The sequence below is a fragment of the Chelonoidis abingdonii genome, chromosome 18 (genome assembly GCF_003597395.2).
Source record: "Chelonoidis abingdonii isolate Lonesome George chromosome 18, CheloAbing_2.0, whole genome shotgun sequence".
Lineage (NCBI taxonomy): Eukaryota > Metazoa > Chordata > Testudines > Testudinidae > Chelonoidis > Chelonoidis abingdonii.
This window is the reverse complement of record NC_133786.1, coordinates 17,012,472-17,032,080: the sequence shown is the minus strand read 5'-3', so window position 1 is coordinate 17,032,080 and position 19,609 is coordinate 17,012,472. Positions and strand designations below refer to the sequence as shown.

Genomic DNA, 19,609 nt, shown 5'->3' with positions numbered 1-19,609 from the left:
AACATGTTATTTGACTTGGATATTTGTTCTCACTTATAAACTGCTTGAGAACTTTATTTTTGTAAAGCTGTTGGTCTCTGTCCCCAGAAGAGGAAGCGAGATGCACTGTCCACTTCACTGTTTCTTCACTAATATCTTTTCCAGCATATGAGTACAAGGTTGCTTCTAGCACAGTTTTATTTAATCTTAATGCTGACATAACTTTTTTTATTTCAGGAAGACAGTAAATTGAGACTGTTTGTAGATGCCAAGATGGTATCTCAAGAGTTGACAGTTCTGTAATTTTTTCTAAACAACACTCCCTACCCCCACCTCCATTTTTCCTTTCACCATTTGCTTGTTTAAAATGAGGCATTATCGCAGTGCTGCTTCCAAAAGAATAAAGGCCCACTCTTGTTCTCATTTTTGTTTTGGAAGGCTTCCATGCTGCCGTCACCAAAGTTCCCAGCATGAGAACGAGTGCTAGAATATTAAGTACGTGTTAGATTTTATTACCAAGATAAGAACAGTATATGTTGGCAGTGGGAACAGATTAATGATGGCTTGATAATCTGTCATGCAAATCTTGGTGTAGAGTTTGTTAAATTGTGCTTTTTTTTTTTGCTTTGATATTTAAAGCATGCAGACTTTGAATCTGTAAGTATTGTGTACTCCTTGTGTGATTCTTGTCTTCACTGATGGTCCAGAAATTCAAACATAGACTGTCCTTAACTAAATTACAGAGGAATAGCCCTTCATGCTTCCTATTGCTTATTCTGAGTGTGGAAAGGCTACAGTTCCTATGGTTCTGAGGAGAGCATGTTAATTGAGGGGGAACACCTATGTGAAATTGTGTACTGTAATTATAAAACTAATCTTCCTGGCTAGTTTACAGAAATTATATGTTTTAGAGTGCTGCTCTGCACTTTAACTATGGTTTGTTCATTTAAACATTGCCTTTGTAGTCCTTATAAGCCCCTTTCTGATGTGAATGAGTACATCTGTACTTTACTGAGAGTTTGAGAATATTTTTGTAAGTATTGACAATTTACAAATACATGCTGAATAACCAGTCTATTATAGCATGCAACCTACAAATGCATGTGGTAACAATTTTCTGACCCATTCACCGTAGTTAATGAGAGTCTGAAAGCAGAACCAGGTGTAGGCCAACAAATGGAGATGGATTTTCCATTTACAGTTTTGTTGCTGCAATGTAAATAAACCCGGTAGGATAGGAAATCTTGGGAAGATAATCTAATTCCCAGGACTCTCAGAGCTAAGGTGGTAGGAAGTCCATCCCAAATACAGTTTAGTCTTTATCAACTATCTATATGTTCACATTAAGCAGCAACTCCAAAAATATTTCAAAAGCCTTTAACAAAGCTTCCCAGTTTGATGTGAAGCAAGTTTTCTAAACCAATATATTTGAGGCTAGATGAAAAAAATGCAGTATGTTTAACTTGTAACACATGACACTCAGCCTCCTGAAAAATAAATGCTTTCTTCAGAGCTTAGCATAAAAGACTAAAAAAGGATCAAAGATGAGGCGATATTCCTCAGCAGAGAAACTGGTAATCTCCACTTGCCGCCCCAGTATTCTGCGAAGACTTGTACTTTTCAATCAAATGAATGTCTCAGTGCATGATTCATTAGAAATCAAGCAAAAAGGCCACCTACAAATTTAATAAGTGTTTCTGAGTGAATATGGACTGTGAAAACACTGTGTGCTAGTCCTCATCATCTCACTGATGCTTAATTGTTACCTCCTGATCAACCCTAAAATGAGCTGGATGCCGAAATTAAACTGTGCATTATAGCACTTATAGGTTTCTTGGCATCAACTGGAGGAGGGGAAACTTGAGGCTGATTGATTGACTTCTGATTGGTAATGAAGGACCTGGGGTGAACAGGCTGGAGGGGAAGATTTGAGTGAAGGCAATGTTTGAATGCATGAAACCATTTCCAGGCTTTTAGGTCTCTGTCCTAGTTTTGAGCATCTGTGTTTTGGGAGTACTTAACTAAAGAGTTGACACTGGTGGTGTTCCCCACATTTCATGTTCCCCTTAGCTCTTGACCACCAGTAAATATCCTCCTGGCAAGACTCTAGAAAAACAAAGAATTTACTGTTTTCCTCAGGCTCACAGCTTTTGAATTCAAGGCATGTCCTTTAAACAGTGCAACTCACTTCAAATGCTTTTTGCCTTTCATTTTATTATTGCTTGTCACGCAATGTTCTTTGAAAGCTTGCTCATATATTATCTGTTCCATTTTTTCCATTTTCCCTTTTTTTGCATGCCGTTCCTCCTGTTTCTTCCCTTCCTCCAATCCTCTGTTCCTGTGTGTAGACACAACGGCGACGACAGAATCGGCAGTTCACGGTTGGTATCACATTCCTGTTTATCTACTTCCTCAGCACTGCTGAGTAGCAAGACAAGCTTGATGGGGGAGGGGAAGGGGGAATGTAGTCTTCAAGGGAAATCATGTTTCAAGTGGACTGATCTCATAAATATAACATAATTTTTAAGGCTTGAAAGGATGTCTAGTCTTGTCATTTCTGTTGAGTTTAACCACCAATTGCTACAGTCCTAGACTAGCAGTAATTCCCCAAACTGATGGAAATGGCATGCATGTAAGAGCAGTACAAAGGGAGCGACTGATTTTTAGTAATCCTTATTACTGGGGCAATCACATCAAAGATTAAAAAGAAATCTGGCTTTTGAAAATGTGAACTCAAGTTTAATTTTTTAGGAGATGCATGAAATTTTCAGTAGTGTTTTCGGTTTAGGAAGAACTTGACTCCCTTAAATCTGTTAGAGATAAGTGATATTTTTGATATTCTGTAAATGTTCCATAGGAGACCCTCTCGTCTCATAGGTCAGGAGTAAAGTTTTCATCATCACCCTGTGAGAAGAGCTTTTTAAAACAAACACCAACACTAACTCTTCTCATTGTCATAGCAGTCTAGCAAACCAATCCTTTTCTTCTGTTCAAATTAGTCTATCAGCTTGACAACTTTTCTTGTTCGCTATTTTTAAACCATTTTCAAACATTCACTTCAGGTCAAAACTCCAGCATACAAAGAGCTTGGCACAAATTACTTATTTTTAAAACAAAATGACACCAAACCTGACAATTGTAATGAATTCTAATCCATATTTTGGAGGGAGTAAAGAGATGAATATTAATTCTTTTTTCACGTTGGTAATGCAACTGTTACATGTTTCACCCTGAAATTTGATAAGCCAATACATCCATAATATGGAATAATGACTTTCTCATCTAGAGCACCTTACAGACTAACAGACATATTGAAGCATGAGCTTTCGTGGGTGAATACCCACTTCGTCGGATGCATCTGACGAAGTGGGTGTTCACCCACGAAAGCTCATGCTCCAATATGTCTGTTAGTCTATAAGGTGCCACAGAACTCTTGGCTGCTTTTACAGATCCAGACTAACATGGCTACCCCTCTGTTACTTTCTCATCTAGTGAGACATATCTTTGGCAACAATGAAGGGAGGGGAACTGAGATTTAAATGAATACGATAATATACAATACAAAAAGGAGGAAAACAGTCCTTGTCCTCAAGAACTTGAAATCTAATTTGCAATACGTTTTTTTTTCAATTTGTTCAAGAAATCTTTTCAAGACGTTTTCATATTATTCATACACTGCCCACCTCCCCCTCTAAATTATGATCACAGTTTCTGTTAAATGCTACACATTTTCACATCGTTACAGTGGTTTTGTCAAGACTCCTGGTAAATGAATGCATTTCTAGCAGCTGCAGCAGGAGAAGCCATTGTAAAATAACAAAGTCCAAATGATGTCATAAAACAAAGACTACATTGAACAAACTTTCAAGATCAGATGTACGCAAAAAGTTATGGAACCTACGGATAATTAACATTTGAGGAGTCATTAAAAGAACTAAATATGAATACAGTGATTGGGTTAAGTGACAACTAAGGGGTAGACATAAGAGTCCACCAATATTTGATGTGTCCAAACTGAGGGAGGAGATCTATTTAGAGGTATACAAGAGATTAGAACGTCAAATAAAACTACAGGCAAATACAGATGAAATAGTACTATGGGCTTCTGAAAAAGTCGGCTAAGCAAAGTTCTACAGCTGTAGAAAATGCACATTCAGAGATGTGCAGAATGTCTTAACACTAGCTCTTTTCTACCTCTAATCTCTGATTCAGAAATTGATTGAGATATTACATTTCAGATTCCTGGGATAGTGCATCATCATGCCTCTCTTAATGTTGCTCCACCACATCTCAATCCTAGTCATTAATCAGTTTTATCCAGAATTTCCTGATTTAGTGAGTCATCTCAGCCCTCCAGGCTTATTTCTGTGTCATTTGTGAGTGAATGATATTACTTTCTATTAGACATTTTAAAATTCCTTATACTTTCAGGTGGACGGTGGAATTTAAAAATATCTTGGACTAATTAGGATGACAAAGTTATCAAAAAAAATGTGTAGCCATAAAGATTAGGAGTGGTATTTCTTAAGCACTCAGTGTTGGCCAAATGCTGACTAGGAGTTTTAACATGGGCTTCTCAGGAGCAGAATTAGGCCAACACAGAGGATCTCTTTATATTTAGCCTCTGTTTACTTGCTCCTCCCTTCCTGATCTCATTATCAAAGTCTCTGTGCTACAGAGGCCATATCCCCTGGCAAGAGAAGTCTGGACATGTGCCTTTCCCAGGCTAGTGTATACTGCTCCTTGAATAATTGGAAGTCTCAATAGAAATATAGGGAGGCTGCATGAGCTTTATCAAGTGCCCCAGCCGGTGCTAAGACAAGAGTAAGGCCAAGACTGAGTCCTGAATTTCAGTCCTCCTGATAATAGTGCACTCAGCACTTAGGAGATCACCAGACAGGTCCTACTGCTCATGCAGTTTAAAACAAAATATTTGAAAGACTTTTCCACCTTGATTTTACTACATCTGCCAACTCATAAGCTTCAGATTGTTTCCGTAGAAACCATTGGCAATATTAGAAACATCTGAAACGGAGCAGGATATTCAGGGAATACACCTGGCTTGACTTTGGAGTAAATCAAGTTCTTCCTTTTTTTTTATTTTCCTTTTACCAATGCGGTTTGATTCACTACTAATCATAGCGAATTGTGTGAAACCCGCTCACCGTAAGGATTTTAGGTTACTGATTCTCCTGATGTTTGATCAGTACTTTCCAGCCTGAGAAGAGTTGATGGATTGGAGGCTTTTCCCATTTTAATTCCTCTTGATGTTAAAGCTAAAATAGGAAACTAAAACATATTATGGGGATGTCATGCCTCAAACCTTAGGAATCTGTATACGAAAAGCTTACTATGTCTAGTTGTAGGATATATAACGCCCAAAATTTGTACTAACATCCTTTTTGGTGTCTATCTGAAATCATAGCCATTTGCAAGTAAAGCTGTTCTTTGCGTCACTGTGGGGAGGGTTAGAAGGGTCTGCCATCCTGCAAACTAGGACTAGTAAACTAAACTAAGGTTGACATCTTTTGTCTGAAATAACACTTTCACTGGTCTCTGGGAGAACCTGGGCTAGTGGGAGGGAGCCCCAGAGATATCAAAAGGAAGTCATTGAATCCATAACTGTTGTGAAGGGTTGATAGTGGTGTTCATGCTGCAGAAGGAAATTGCATTGAACACAGTTGCAGCAAAACAAGTATTTGTTAAATAATTAAAGCTATTAGTAGATATAGTTAACTGTTTAGGGAAAGCCCTGAGAGGGCTCCATTACACCAAGAAGCACCTGTTTTTCAGTATGTTAATCTACAGGTGAGAAAGTTGGCAGGTCTTATCACAGAAATAACTTGAGTGACAAGATGTGTTAGGAAAACTAGCTTTGACAGTCTTTTCAGCCTCAAAAATTTACCTGAACTCCACAATACCTCCCTCTTAAAGTGTTTTTTTCCCTATGAAGACTCTTGGGTTTCTTTCCAAGCTTGTGTTGCTGGAGTGTGTATGGAGTATACCAGATGTTTATGTATGTTGGCCATTTGTCCTTACCAATCTGAGTGAGCATGTACACGAATGATTAGAAATGCATGGGCATGATATAAAACCAAATGGATTTTCTCCAAAAAACACTTAAAATTAATTAAAAATTTAAATCCAATAGATTGGTAGTAAAGAAAAATGTGACTGTAAGAGTGGAATTTACAGCTAGTGAGACGTACAAAACTACAATCTCGGAAAGGTTTTTTTGAGTGATTATGATTTTTGGAGTGTATCCTAGAGACCTGGAAAAGAGAGCCACGTGTGTGAGTGTGTGTATGTGCGTGTGAGAGTGCGTGTGCATGTAAAACAGTAGCCAAAAAACCCTGCCATTCCTATTTTCTCATGATACAGAATTTGCAGCAGTAATGCATGAGTGACTTACAGCACGAACTTTATTAACTCTTCTGTTTAACAATGAAATAACTAAATTTTCTTGTGCATTTTTTTTCCTTTCTCTGCACTGTTTATTATCAGAACTCTAATACAGCATGGTCCTGGCTGGCAGTAGTGCTTGTGTTTCTGCTGCACTGCGGTTAACGACTTGTACTGAAAATTTAAAAAAATCAGCTTTCCATTTTTATTTTTTCAGTTCATGGTGCCAGTGGGGCTGAAGCTCCCCCATGCATTTTGAAATCCCAATTCCCTGCATCAATAGAATTAATGTGAGGGATGACCATGATATAGCAATGGCAGAAATAATTAGTTTAACATCTAATCCCGTAGACTTTGGAGAATAGACCGGATCCATTCCCCCCTACCCCATCCACCAACATCTAAATTTATTTGCTTTAACAGTTTAAAGTCTTTGTTCCATGGTAGGCTTAGGAGCTTAGCCTCATAGGTCATTTACCCTTTAAGAAACTTCTCTATATAATTGTTGAACTCATGCTTTTACCACCTATATAAAGAAAGCGTGTATCTGAGGCCATGCTTTTGTTCACAATGCTCGGTGTTCCCACAGCAAAGACAATATCTGAACTTCATAATTTTCTCAAGTTCTTACCTCGAGTCAGTTTTAAACAAGCCCTGAACCAGCTTAAAAAATAATTTAAAAGCCAGTGCACATTGTACTTCGCTACGAATGGTGTATCCATTCTACATGTGTACATATTTATCTGAATACATAAAAATAACATTCAGGAACTGTAATTCAATCAAGAGATCCTGCTAACAGCATACACATTGCAAAAGCATACCCCGAAGAGGCTAATGAATGGAGGAGAAGTTTTCAGTGGCATTTCAGCTATAATATTTAGCCAGGGAACAGTAGGTTACCATTTTAGTGCAGACAGAACTCCCACAAATAATAGCAAGGAAATAAATTGGTTGGAAAAACCCCTCCTAAAGCTGACAAAGCAGGAAGACAGAATTTCATAATAAAATGTCTGTGACACCAAAGTCTGGTTAAAGGGTGGGGGAGGAAAAAGATATTATCCATCTCAATACTGTAGATATTCATGCTAGCTAAGAAGGGGAATAGGTAATTGGTAGCACGTGAGGGGTTTTTGATGTTGATAGTAACACAAATGTCCAATGGGTTGTTAGGTTACTGTTTCCTTTCTAACAGTTACCCACTCTGAAACTCAGGCTTAAGATGGCATCCCAAACTGAGCCATCCAAAAGCACTAACCACTTTTGAGAATCTTGGCCATATAAACAGTACAGTAAAGAGCAATCTCATGCTGACTTCTGTATTGACATAATAGGAAAACAGTGGTGCCTAACCGCTATTTGTTCCATTTGAAAATTTTCTCCTTAATGTATAACTCTAATAGTGAACATAATAATTTAAAATGTTACCTTGCACATCCAATCCTTGGGGCAATTTAAATAAAAGTCACAAAGATCTTTACGTATGTTTTAAGATGTCTTTAGACTGGTGTGAAATGATTAACATAAAATAGAGCCATAATTTGATATTTCCTGTCTTATAAGGAAAGAAAATAATTGTTGCTTTAAAGATTAGAGATTATTTATAGAATGCTACACAATGTTATTTTGTCAATATAAATCTGAATAAATAGATGTTGTACTAACATAATGACTGAAATATCTGTACCTGGAAGAGATGAAACTTGTAACTTGGTGTTTTCACCTTCTTAAGTTTTATTATTTGGCAGCAAAATCAGAGTGAAAAGTTAACTTTCATTTATTTAGAGAAGTTGCAGAAGACTTAGCATACATTTTAATCAGAAATGAAGAGAAAGGACTTCAATAGTCGATATGAAAGTTTAATGAGAAAAATCAAGTAATTTACCATATTTAAAATGCCTCGCAACAGGTTTTAATACTGTTCGGTGACATTTTTGAGTGTACCAGGTGCAGGTAGAAACTGAATTGCTGAATTGTTAAATTTCCTTTTGAAAAAGATTCTTTGCTTCATAAAAAATGCAACATTGCCCTTTTTTCATTATTGAGAAAATGAAGTTCCCTTTAAGTGAAAGAGAAACAGTACAGAAGCAATTTTAGTGAGATAAAAATTGAATGGTTGCTCTTCAGAGTACAGGTTTGCATGTCTAATTCTTCTGAGAGTCAGCTCTAATTATATTTATACAAAGATGATCATATTACAGTAAAAAATGTGCAGCTTCCTGAAATCTAACAGTGGTGCGAAAACAAATTTCATGCCATTAATCTAAATGGTTTTCTACGTTAGTAGATAATTCAAGCAGTAGATTCCAAATGACGTGGTGTATTTTAAACACTGTCATTGAAAATGATAGTTTCATCTTTAATGAGGTGTCTGCTGCTTTCTAATGGGGAAATTTTGCAGATCAACAATATTGTATAAACATCTTCATCTTTATTATTAAAAAAACCACCTCTATACCTTCTTCCTAAAATCCCTCTCCACACAGAAGAGAATTTGAAGTAAACATAAGCTTTAAACTCCATTTTTGCCATTCTTCAATAGCAACTATCCTTAAAGGAGCATATATAACATTATTTGATACTCATTGGACCACATAAATGAGAGGGATTAGCTTTCCGAGATTTGCAACTATATTGTTAAAGTCCTTTTTGTTGGCCATTTATCATTATTATTTGAATAATGGTAATGTGTCTTTATATGGTGGATAAAGTCATTTCTGCAAGACACACTTTCAACCAATGAAATCTCAGGAGACTTGGATATTTCTGCTCATACAGCTAAGGCCCTGTCCACTCTTGGAAAGAGCAGCAATCTGTTGTCAGCAGTTTTTAGGTAATCTGATGCTGGCCATCATTTGCCCTTGTCCATGCACAGCTGATGTGGTCAGCAGCAGTTCAGCTAAAACCATACTATTTCTTAGTGTATATAAAGCTGAGTGTGTGTTTTTTGGGATCCAGTCACTTGGAACAGCAAGTACCAGTTTACTTCATCGCACTGGGTGTTATCCCTTAATTAAATAGGTTTCTTTGACCTTCGGATACTTTATTTGTGCTGACACTTTAATAAAGTAGTAAAGAAAAAGATTGTCCTTGCTGAACTAAATTTTCTATGCTTCCCGTCAGCCCCTCAAAAAATCTTTTTTCAAACACACTAAAAAAAATACAACTGTTCAAACCAAATCTAGTTGGGTTGTAGTGGTAGCTTGCAATAGCTCTTAGTATTTAAAGGTCACAGAAGAGGTTTATCCTGCCTAACTGATTTATCAGCTTTGAGGATACTTTTCCACAAACGGATCAAGTTTTGAAATTAAAAAGAAAATCATTTTCCATGTCAGATTTTTTCACTGAAGATAGAACCTGCAATCTGCTTGTACATCTGCTTTGCAGTTTTGAAATGTGCTCTTCTTTGAGTGACTCCACATGTCCATTCCTCTGTAGGTGCGCATCTCATGCACAGTTGTTGAAGATTTTTTTCCCTCAGCAGTAGCCATGGGAGTAGTATGAGTGCCATTTGGTGCCTCACGCCACTGCATGCAGGTACAAAGAGCCATGCTACCCCCGACCCCACTTAGTTCCTTCCTCCAGCTAGTAATGGTTGTTGGAGCACCGAACTTTGTATCTGCAAGCCTTCCTCCTTTCATTGTACACACTGTCTGTAGAATTAGTTTTTAGTCTAGTGTAGTGTTTGTACATACTTAGAATAAATTTAGGGTAGCATTTTTCTAGAGTAGGCTTCCGAGCCTGGTATTGGACTAAAAGCATCTGTTCCTGGCTTTGGGGCCTGTTACTCATGTAACAAGTCTTGTGCCAGTGAGCAGCCCAAGCCCCATCTGCCTTTAGTGTCTGGGAGAGGTGTATGTGAGTGACAAATGTCACGTTTGTAGAAGATTCAAACCCCCAATTGAAAAAGAATCTGGCTGCCTGAGTCAAGTATCTGCTTGTGGAATCTGTGCTTCGCCTGCCCTCAGAACCTTCCCACTCTGAATGCGTATGAGCACATCTGAGTCAGGAGTGCTCCCCCTGTTAGGAGTCCAGAGGCAGATCCTCATTGCTGATGCACAAGAAGAGACAAATGTGAGTCTCCCAAACACCCTGTGTTGGGGCTTTCGAAGTCTAGGGTGAAGGCACTTGAGCAGAGGCAAGAACTTAAAGGTGCCCTCAAAGAGAGTGCATCCCCAAACACAGTCAGTAAGCCAGGAGGGATTGCTGGCGCCAGTGGCTGGGACAGGTCCTTTGCAACCAATCCCTAAAGGATCAGCATGCCTTTCGGTACCATAAACTCCAGAGCCCTTTCTGGTGCTGGCTACAGCTGAAGCTTTCTAGGCAGCCAGAGAGTTGCTTAACCTATTGGTGGCAGCTTCCCCTGCTGTTTGGGTATCTCACCTGGTACCAGGGTTGGAAGCACATGATCCCAGTTCCAACCCTAGAGCACTATTAAGTACTGGTGGCTTCTGCAGTTGTTGCCCCTCTCCATAGGGCTCTATCTAGAGGAAGCCAGCAACGATCTCACCGACACCCCCATCTCCAGACTCAGAACTGGCCTCCCCGGTACCGATAGGGTCTGTTCCACTGTGATCTGAGGTAACGAAGTCCATTGGATCATGAGTGTCTTGCCCCAAGCATGCCCAGCAACCCACAGTGAGATGCCTGACCATCATGGTACTGGCCACAGCCGCAGCACTCTAAGGACCCATGATCTGCACATAGCTGGGCCCTGCCTCCATATCAATGGACCTTTTGGAACCCTAGGGGCTTCCTTCCGTGTTCTAGAGTCTCTTCGCTCCCTTCCCACCCTTACACAACACCTAGATGCTGGGGAGCATCTGCAACAAGGTCAGTCTTGCCTCCTCCAGAGTCATGCAGGCGGAGCTGCGTGCTCAGGACTGTCCTGTGGAGGAGTTGGAGGAGGGACCTCCCCAACAATCCTGAGCTGCCTCCTCTTCATCATCTGATGAGGTGGTAGTGACTGAGCCAAGCTCTCACCGTCCCATTGATTTCAGAGCTTACTGAGACTTTGTTGAAGAGGGTGGCTGCAGCTCTGTATCTCCAACCAGAAGAGGTACAGGAAAGGTCATGCAGGCTTGTGGACATTTTAGCTTCTGGGGGACACTCTAGGGTAGCTCTCCCTATTCATGAGGCTATCTTGGTATCTGTCCAGGTTTTATAGCAGACCCCATCTTCCCTGCCAACCACTGCTAAAAGGGCGGAGAGAAGATATTATGTCCCTTCACCGGGGATTCAAGCGCTTCTACAATCACCCTCTTCCAGGCTCCCTGGTAGTTTCTGCTGCTAGAGGAGGAGAGAAACGAAGCCTCAGCGTCTAAAGGAAAAGAAGCAAAAAAGCTAGGCCTGTTCGGCAGGAAGCTTTATTGCAAGGAAGCTTTATAGCTTAGGGTCGCAAACCAGCAGGCTCTGCTGGGCCAGCACAATTTCAGCCTGTGAACTATCCTGAAGTTCAGAGACAAGCTTCTAGATGAGGCAAAAGCAGGAGTTCACTTCCATGGTGGAGGAGGGCAAATTTGTTGCCAATACAGCTTTGCAAGTGAGCCTGAATGTGGTGGACTCTGTGGCTCGAGCAATGGCTTCGATCATCACTCTGCGTGTTCATCTTGGCTGCAGTCATCTGGTCTTCCCCCACAGGTGCAACAAACATTTGAAGGCCTCACGCTCTTTTCCGATAAGACAGAGGAGAGGCTTCATAATCTTAAGGATTCAGGGGTGACCTTTAAGTCTCTGGGGACTTAAACACCAGTGGCAGTAAGAAAGCCACTCCATCCAGAGCTTTCCCAATACCTTCATCCCTTCTTGCCACCTACCCAGAACTTCTCAACAAAGAGTAGAAATTACAAGAGATGACCTCCTACTCCCTGCTCTTCTGCAGCTGCCAGTTCTAGGCAGATTGGGTCCCCTGAACAATCATTTTGACCCGTTGGTTAAGAGCAGTTTACTATTCCCCACAGTGCCTTCTTTCCCCACTCCAGTCACCTATCCCATTTTCTGTGTGTTTGGACTCGCATCAAATGGACCAGTGGGTCTTACGGACAGTGGAACTGAGGTACACCCTTTGATTTATTTCTGTACTCGCCACTCTTTGGGGACCACTCTGACGAGAGCGTGCTACTTCAGGAGATCCAATCTCCTCTCCTCATGGAGCCCATGCAGGAAGTTCCATGCCCTTCAAAGAGAAGGGATTTTATTCCCATTCCTTTCTAATCCCAAAGGCAAAGGGAGTATCAGGCGTATTTTAGATCTAAAGCAGCTGAACAAGTTGCAAAAGACAACACAATTCCGGCTGGTTACTCTAGCAACTGTTATTCCTTCCTTAGATCCTAGGAACTGGTATACTGCTCTTGAACTAAAAGATGCTTATTTTCATGTGGGGATTCACCAGAGCCACAGAAAGTTTCTCAGATTCATGCCTCAGAGAACTACAGGGTTGGCTAGCGCTTATGTACTCGCCGGCCCATCGTCAGTTGACCTGGTAGTTCAAGTATCTGCTCAGATTTTGTCCTTCCTGGGGCAGGGTAGAACCTGCAAGTGTTTACGAGGGAGTTTCCTTTTGCTTCTCCAAAAGTCTCTGAATCTAGTCACAGATGCATTGGATCTAGATTGGGGAGCTCACTTAGGTCCCCTTCAGACTCAGGGCCTTTGATTTCTTGAGGATCTAAATCTCCATCTAAATATCGGGGCACTTTGGTCCATCTATTTGACTTTCGTGGTGTTCCTTCTGCGTATCGAGGGGCGGAATTTGTTGGTACTCTTAGCGCAGAAGCCGTGTTCTAAGTATACAAACCAGAGGGAGCCCATTTAACAACGTCATGCCGGGAGGCAGTACTCCTTTGGAATTTCTACATCACCGGTTCTCTCAAACTGAGAGCTGCTTACCTTCCCAGAGTTCAAAACACTCTGGTATACTGCCTGCGCAGGTCATTTGCAAATCACCACGATGGTATCTGAGCCCCAATGTGTCCAGGTTCATTTTCCAGCAGCAGGGATCTCCCCATGTGGACCTGTTTACAATATGAGCAAACAAAAAAAATCGTCTTTTTGTTCCTGAGCAAGTCACAGCCCAGGTTCACTGACCAATGCATTCCTGTGACCCTGGTGAGAAGGTCTGTTGTGTGCTTTCCATCCAGTCCTGCTTCTGTCCAAAGTCAAGCAAGATTCTAATAGCCCCAGTGTGGCCATCTCAACATACACTCTTCTTTGAGTAGTGTCCCTATGGGTTCTTAGTATAGGTGTATCTACATCCCTGTGCCTTGAATTGGAGACTAGGTAGCAGTGTTTGTTCGGCCCACATGTGCGTTCTCTCTCCCTGCTTGAGTCACCTACAGTGAAATGGGCATGTGCAATTGCTCAAAGGGGGGAAAAACCTTATATCTACCTTTCTGTAACTGTTTTTCAAGATGTGTTGCACATGTCCATTCCACGACCCACCCTCCTTCCCCTCCTTATCAGAGCCTTTCTAGTAAGAAGGAACTGAAGGGGGGATGGGGGCAGTGTGGCCTTGTATACCTGGATGCAGCAGTGGAAGGCACCAAAGGGCACTCCTGCTGCCCTGATAGGTACTGCTGAGGGGAAAATCTCTTGATGCTGTGTACGGCGCGCGCACACAGTGGAATGGACATGCACAACACACCTCAAAGAATAACAATTATGGAAAGGTAGGGTCACATTTTTATCCATAAATTGATAAAATGCTGTTTGTGTCAACATTGGCCAAGGATTTCAATTTGTATTGTAACTACAAATAAAATCTTACATATACACGCACACACACGTGTAATCTAATAGAACTGTAATAAAGTGATAAATCACACCATTTGACAGTTAATAATCAAGATTTGGGAAGGGTTTTTGCATGCTGTTACGGATGAGTGATTTTGAACATTCGCCTTCATGTTTCATGTGTTTTAAACAGTGTAGACTGAGGAATCTTTCTGACAGTCTATCAGTACTAAAGTAGACGATTGGAGAACTGCATTTACAAGCTAATCTATTCAAACCATCCAAAGGTGGCAAGTGACTGACTCACTTTTTTCCCCAGTAAATCCATCCTCAATTGTTAAGTGTATTATTGTTGTCCCTTGAGGAATATAAAGAAAAACGAGTTTGTTTTTACTTGTAAGGCTTTACTCGGTTGCCAAATCCTGCAGAGGAACTGAACTATGGGGATCTCTCAGGTAAGGGCGAGTAATTAGGTAAAACACTGTTGTGTTCAATCTGTGGATACTGCTCCCAGTTTGATTTCTGCATCTTGGCCATTTTGCATTGCACAGTTGCTGTTGTGTAGCAATTAAATATAGAAGCCTGTCTTTTAGAAATATACTTGTTTTCTGCTTCTTTTTTCCTCTCTCAATATTGGCATTCATTTACATATTAACATGTTTCAGAATGGGGGCAGGGGAATGTATGCAATACGATGTGATTCATCTTTCAGGTTGTCAAACAGCAACTGTAAGTTCAGTGGCTTGAAATAATGTTTTAATCCTAATTAGAGAATGGTTCAGTTGAAATTTTGTTAGATTTGTAAAACACTCCCGGATGTTGGATTATATGAACATCTATAAAAATGCAGTTTGCACTAAATCTACCCTGCCTGCTACTTCATGTTGTGCTGGGAAATTGTCATGACATGATTATCTCAAATGGGGAGAGAAGGGGACAATTATTTTATCACGTGCTATAATGTAAATTAATTAGATGCTTTGAACCTTTTTTCCACAGCACACTGAGCAACTTGCACAAGTAGGTTTTATTGCTGATTCCCAAATGCAGGCATTACTGTTACAAATTAAGAAACAAACATCTCTTCAGCAAGTGATTTGGGGTGGGGGTGGGATGTAGTTGAAACACAGACATAAACTATGATACATAGATGTATGTTAAATCACTTCGTCTCACTTACATCCAGTCAGATGAGCTCCTTCTGAATATTCCAAATACTCTAATTTAGCACCTGCTGTAGCTGCTTCACTTTTAATTGTTTGTTTTACTGACCCATTTTTATTTGTGCCATGAGGTCTTGAGTGCATGTGAGCTGTAGGTATCATGTGAGACTTTTAAGCAGCCAGGAAAGAAATGGGCCATATGGCATCAGAATGGGGCTCTTCCATGGTACACAAAATCATGGCGAAGCAAACCCACTCTAAGTCTGGCTTCCATTGTGGGACTCCTGGCAATTATTAATGGGGGCTGGCTGCAGGGTTCACAGGTACTTGGGACCAGCGCTGCCCAGAGGCATCATCTTGATTTGATGCTTCTCCATTTTGCAGTAAGAAACAGTCCAATTTTATACTATTTTTATTCATAGAAAGTTTTTTGTTTTATTCCCAGTAAACTTATCTGCATCTTTTTGTCTATGCCACCAGATGTGTAGACTGGCCAAGTGGTTAGACATGATTTAACTACCATGTATTTTATCCGAATAAGCCATCCCATGAGCTGTACAACAGCTATAGAACCCAGCGGTGCTGATAATGATGCCTCAGGCCTGAGCCAGTCCTGATAGCTGAGATTTATCAGGTGTTTGTGATGTATCAATGTATGGAGGGGAAATGATTGTTTTGATTTGACAGTTAATTAGAACAAAAAAACTATAACCGATTAACTGAATAACTTAGAGAGGAATTCCCTAGTCGAATTGCTGAAATGAATCTCTTCCATCACTCCTGTTGCTGCTTTTTGAGTGGAGCTGTCTGTCTCTCAAATTCCTAACCACAGCACAAACTCTCAAACTGAGTGTAGCAGGCTGTTGAGGAATGGATAGTACTTACTGGCACAGGGACAAGGTACTAATTTTGTTTAATTTTCCCATTTTGCTTCCAATGCAGCCAGTGACTCATTCTGTCTAGAGGCATTGACAGGATAGCGTATTTTCTGCTGATAGGTGTGTTTTTCTATTCGAAGCTTTAAAATGTAGGGCTACATTTTCAAAAATCTTCACAAAATCCATTGCAAACACACCTGCTGCCCATACAAAGTAGGTAAGAAGCCATCCTGTTTGCACGAGCACATGCCCATATGGTACGTTTTTGCAGATATAAAACAGACCATGTGTTTTGAGAACTTGGTCTGTAGGTTATAAGTATTTGTAGACTTTTTTAAAACTGTTCTATTACTTATGCACATGTGCCCAGAGATGAACGCCACCAACTTTAGTCATCAATGCCACTTAGAATTACAAAAGTGTCTCATCTCCTTCCTTAGCTATTAACCAGCATACACTAACCCCTTAAGCAAAAGTCTGAAGGTATGTCCACACTGCAATAAAACACCTGCAGCTGGCCAGGGTCAACTGATCTGGACTCGAGGGGCTCAGGCTATGGGACTGTAAAATTACAGTGTAAATATTGAGGCTCAGGTAGGAGCCTGGGTTCTGGGACACTGCGAGAGGAGAGGGTCTCAGAGCCCAAGTTCCAGTCCAAACGTCCACACTGCAATTAATAGCCCTACAGCCCCAGCCCTGCAAGCCTGAGTCAGCTGGCACAGGCCTGCTGTGGGTGTTTTATTGCAACATAGACATACCCTGAGTAGCCAGATGGGCCATCTGTCATGCCCAGAAGGTCAGTCAGCAAACTCAGGCTTTCCTACATATGGTAAAGTTAAGTTCTGAGTTGAGAGCCACCTACTGAAAATGCCCAACCTCCAAACTTCCAGTTCTAAGGCCTAGGAGTGAGTGTCCAGTTGGTCTCAACTCCTTTACATGTATGTTGGGAGACCAGCATTTTGGCGGCTAACTAACATTCAAGCACGTTGGGCTTCAAAAATGAATAGCCACACCTTGAATTGCACCCAGAGTTGAACAGAAAGCCCCACCAGACTGAGAATTATTGATGAGCTCTGGCATCATTAAATGCTAGTTCAGCAACTGTGTTTGCGCAGTATGCCATTAATTTCTGGTATTCATACCCTGCCAAACAGTTCCCCCAGGGGTTCTCCGAACAGTACGATTATATGATACATCTATTCCCCTGCATCTAGGTAGGCAGGTTCCAGTTGCCTGTATGACTTTCGCTGCTTGAGGTACATATGTCCCCATATATAAATACTAATATATATGGAGATATACCTATCTCCTAGAACTGGAAAGAACCCTGAAAGGTCATTGAGTCCAGCCCCCTGTCTTCACTAGCAGGACCAAGTACTGATTTTTGCCCCAGATCCCTAAGTGGCCCCCTCAAAGATTGAACTCACAGCCCTGTGTTTAGCAGGCCAGTGCTCAAACCACAGAGCTATCCCTCCCCCTATGACTGAAACATTTGCTCTGTAACATAACAAGATCCTATTGCTGTGGAATAATTTGTTTTATGTTCACAGGAACTCATATGAAATTATTCCCCTATCAGTCCCTCCTTGGCACCATAGTATCAGGGGTATCATAGCAATAGTCTTGTCAATCACTCACCTGTCACAAGTGCTAAGATTTTTTTTGCTTATGATTGTAATAATCCAGTAAAATTAATTCAGTAAATTGTAGTTTCCCTCCCCACAGATGCATTATGGTCGTCTTATTTTTCTCAATAGTGTTGATACCCATCTTGTAAAACACTGAACAATCAAGGAACAACCATCTAGCCTCTGCATCTGGTTTGATTAGCTAATCAAAACCTGATGAGCATCTTTGTTCAAGGGGGATGCTGATTAATGAATTACTATTGATTGTAAGCGTGGCTTCATTTTCTAACAGAGAGATGTCTGAAGAAACAGCCAATAAAAATTGAGCAGCTGTCAGTGATTAAATTTATTAAAACAAGATAGTCTTTTTTATGAAGCTGTCTTGAAATGGGTCACTGCAGAGGAGTTTATTGATTGAAGAAGGATGAACTCCTTGAATTTCTCTAGTTTAAGTTAGAGACCAAATTCAATTATAATACAAGACAAACAGGTTAACGCCTGTCTTAAACAGTCCATCAATAAATTAGAGTAGGTATAGCACACTTAATCCTAAACTGTCATCATGAATAATAATATCACCCATTCCTGCTGCATCCGGGTAGCAATTCCAATCCTTCCCTATTTATGGATGAACATGACACGTTTCTCCAAACTACTGACAGGCACGAAAAATCCCAAACCCCATCGCTGCTTTAGCTAATACCATTTTCATAGGCAGCTTGATAAAACTCACCACTAAGCAAGTTGACCAGCTACTATACTTCTTTAAATAGAAAATGCACTTTGAAAATGTTCATGGTCAATGTTTTTTTTAGCCTCCTAGTTATTAGCAGAGATGGACTGGCTTTTTTTATTACGTTATGCCTTTTAGACAGTGGGTAACATCTTCAAAAGTGCCAAAGTGATTTAGCGGCCGAAATCCCATTATCAAATGTGATTTTAGGTTAGGAGCCTAAATCTCATTGAAAGTCAATGGGCCTTAGGCTCCTAAGTCACTTTTGAAAATGGGACTTTGTCTTCTAAGTCACTTATGCACTTTTGAAAATGGTATTCATTAATTTTACCTTTTAAAAGTAAGATATTTACTGGGCTTAGTGTTTTTAAAAAAACAATCACTTGTTTTCCCTTCTCCAGCACAATCCGTGTATTGCAAAAACACGAGTAGTATGGTAGCTACAAAGAGACCTTAAAAAAATTGTCCCACATCATAGCTTAAAAATTAATTTCGCCCTAGAAATGGAAGCACTGTTAAGAAATGTTTGTGGGAGTACTGCGGTAAATCTCAATTGCCGAAATTAACGGCCAAGCTGCACACACACAAAGGGCTCTATCAATCTTCTGCTTTTACAGTACAAAGGTGCACAGAAGGAACTTCAGAGCTGTCAGTTACCCCCTATTTCTCCCCCCAGAAAATGTTTTAAGACCTTGGTCTACGTAGCAGAATGTAAACCAGAAAAAATAGACATAGCAGCTACAGTAAATCAGTGGAGTAAAACACTCTGTTCCCTGAGCCAGAGGTGGGACAAACTATATCTCTTTAAGTGCTTTATTTATACTGTTCCCCAGGTGGAAGAAATAGAGCCTTAATGAGCCACAGTGGTGGAATGCATGGAAGTGCAGTAAGAAACACTGTGAAGGTGCATTGTTAAAAACAGTCCTTGAGGCTAGTCTGGCCTGGTGATGCGGTGTTGGACACCAAGTTCAGAACCTAAAGTTTCTATGCACTGTGACAGTTGGGAGTGTTGTGAAGAAAGCTTCCATCCCTGTAGTCACCCCAGAAGCTACTGTGAAGAAGCTTGACTCATTGTGGGGGCAGCTGTTTTATGCAAGG

General features: G+C 40.5%; 1 protein-coding gene across 4 annotated transcripts in view; it reads left to right on the top strand.

Annotated features, from left to right (window-relative positions):
- The window catches only part of CADM1 (cell adhesion molecule 1), a 294,651-nt gene that overhangs the window by 263,616 nt on the left and 11,426 nt on the right, over positions 1 to 19,609 (top strand). Inside the window, exons 9-10 of one of the 4 annotated variants that reach the window (XM_032796110.2) lie at positions 2,328 to 2,360; positions 14,511 to 14,564. The exons of the other annotated variants lie outside the window; for them this stretch is intronic. Of the exons in view, the coding sequence (XP_032652001.1) occupies positions 2,328 to 2,360; positions 14,511 to 14,564 (87 nt within the window). The remainder of the gene's footprint in view (positions 1 to 2,327; positions 2,361 to 14,510; positions 14,565 to 19,609) is intronic. 4 annotated transcript variants of the gene reach the window in all.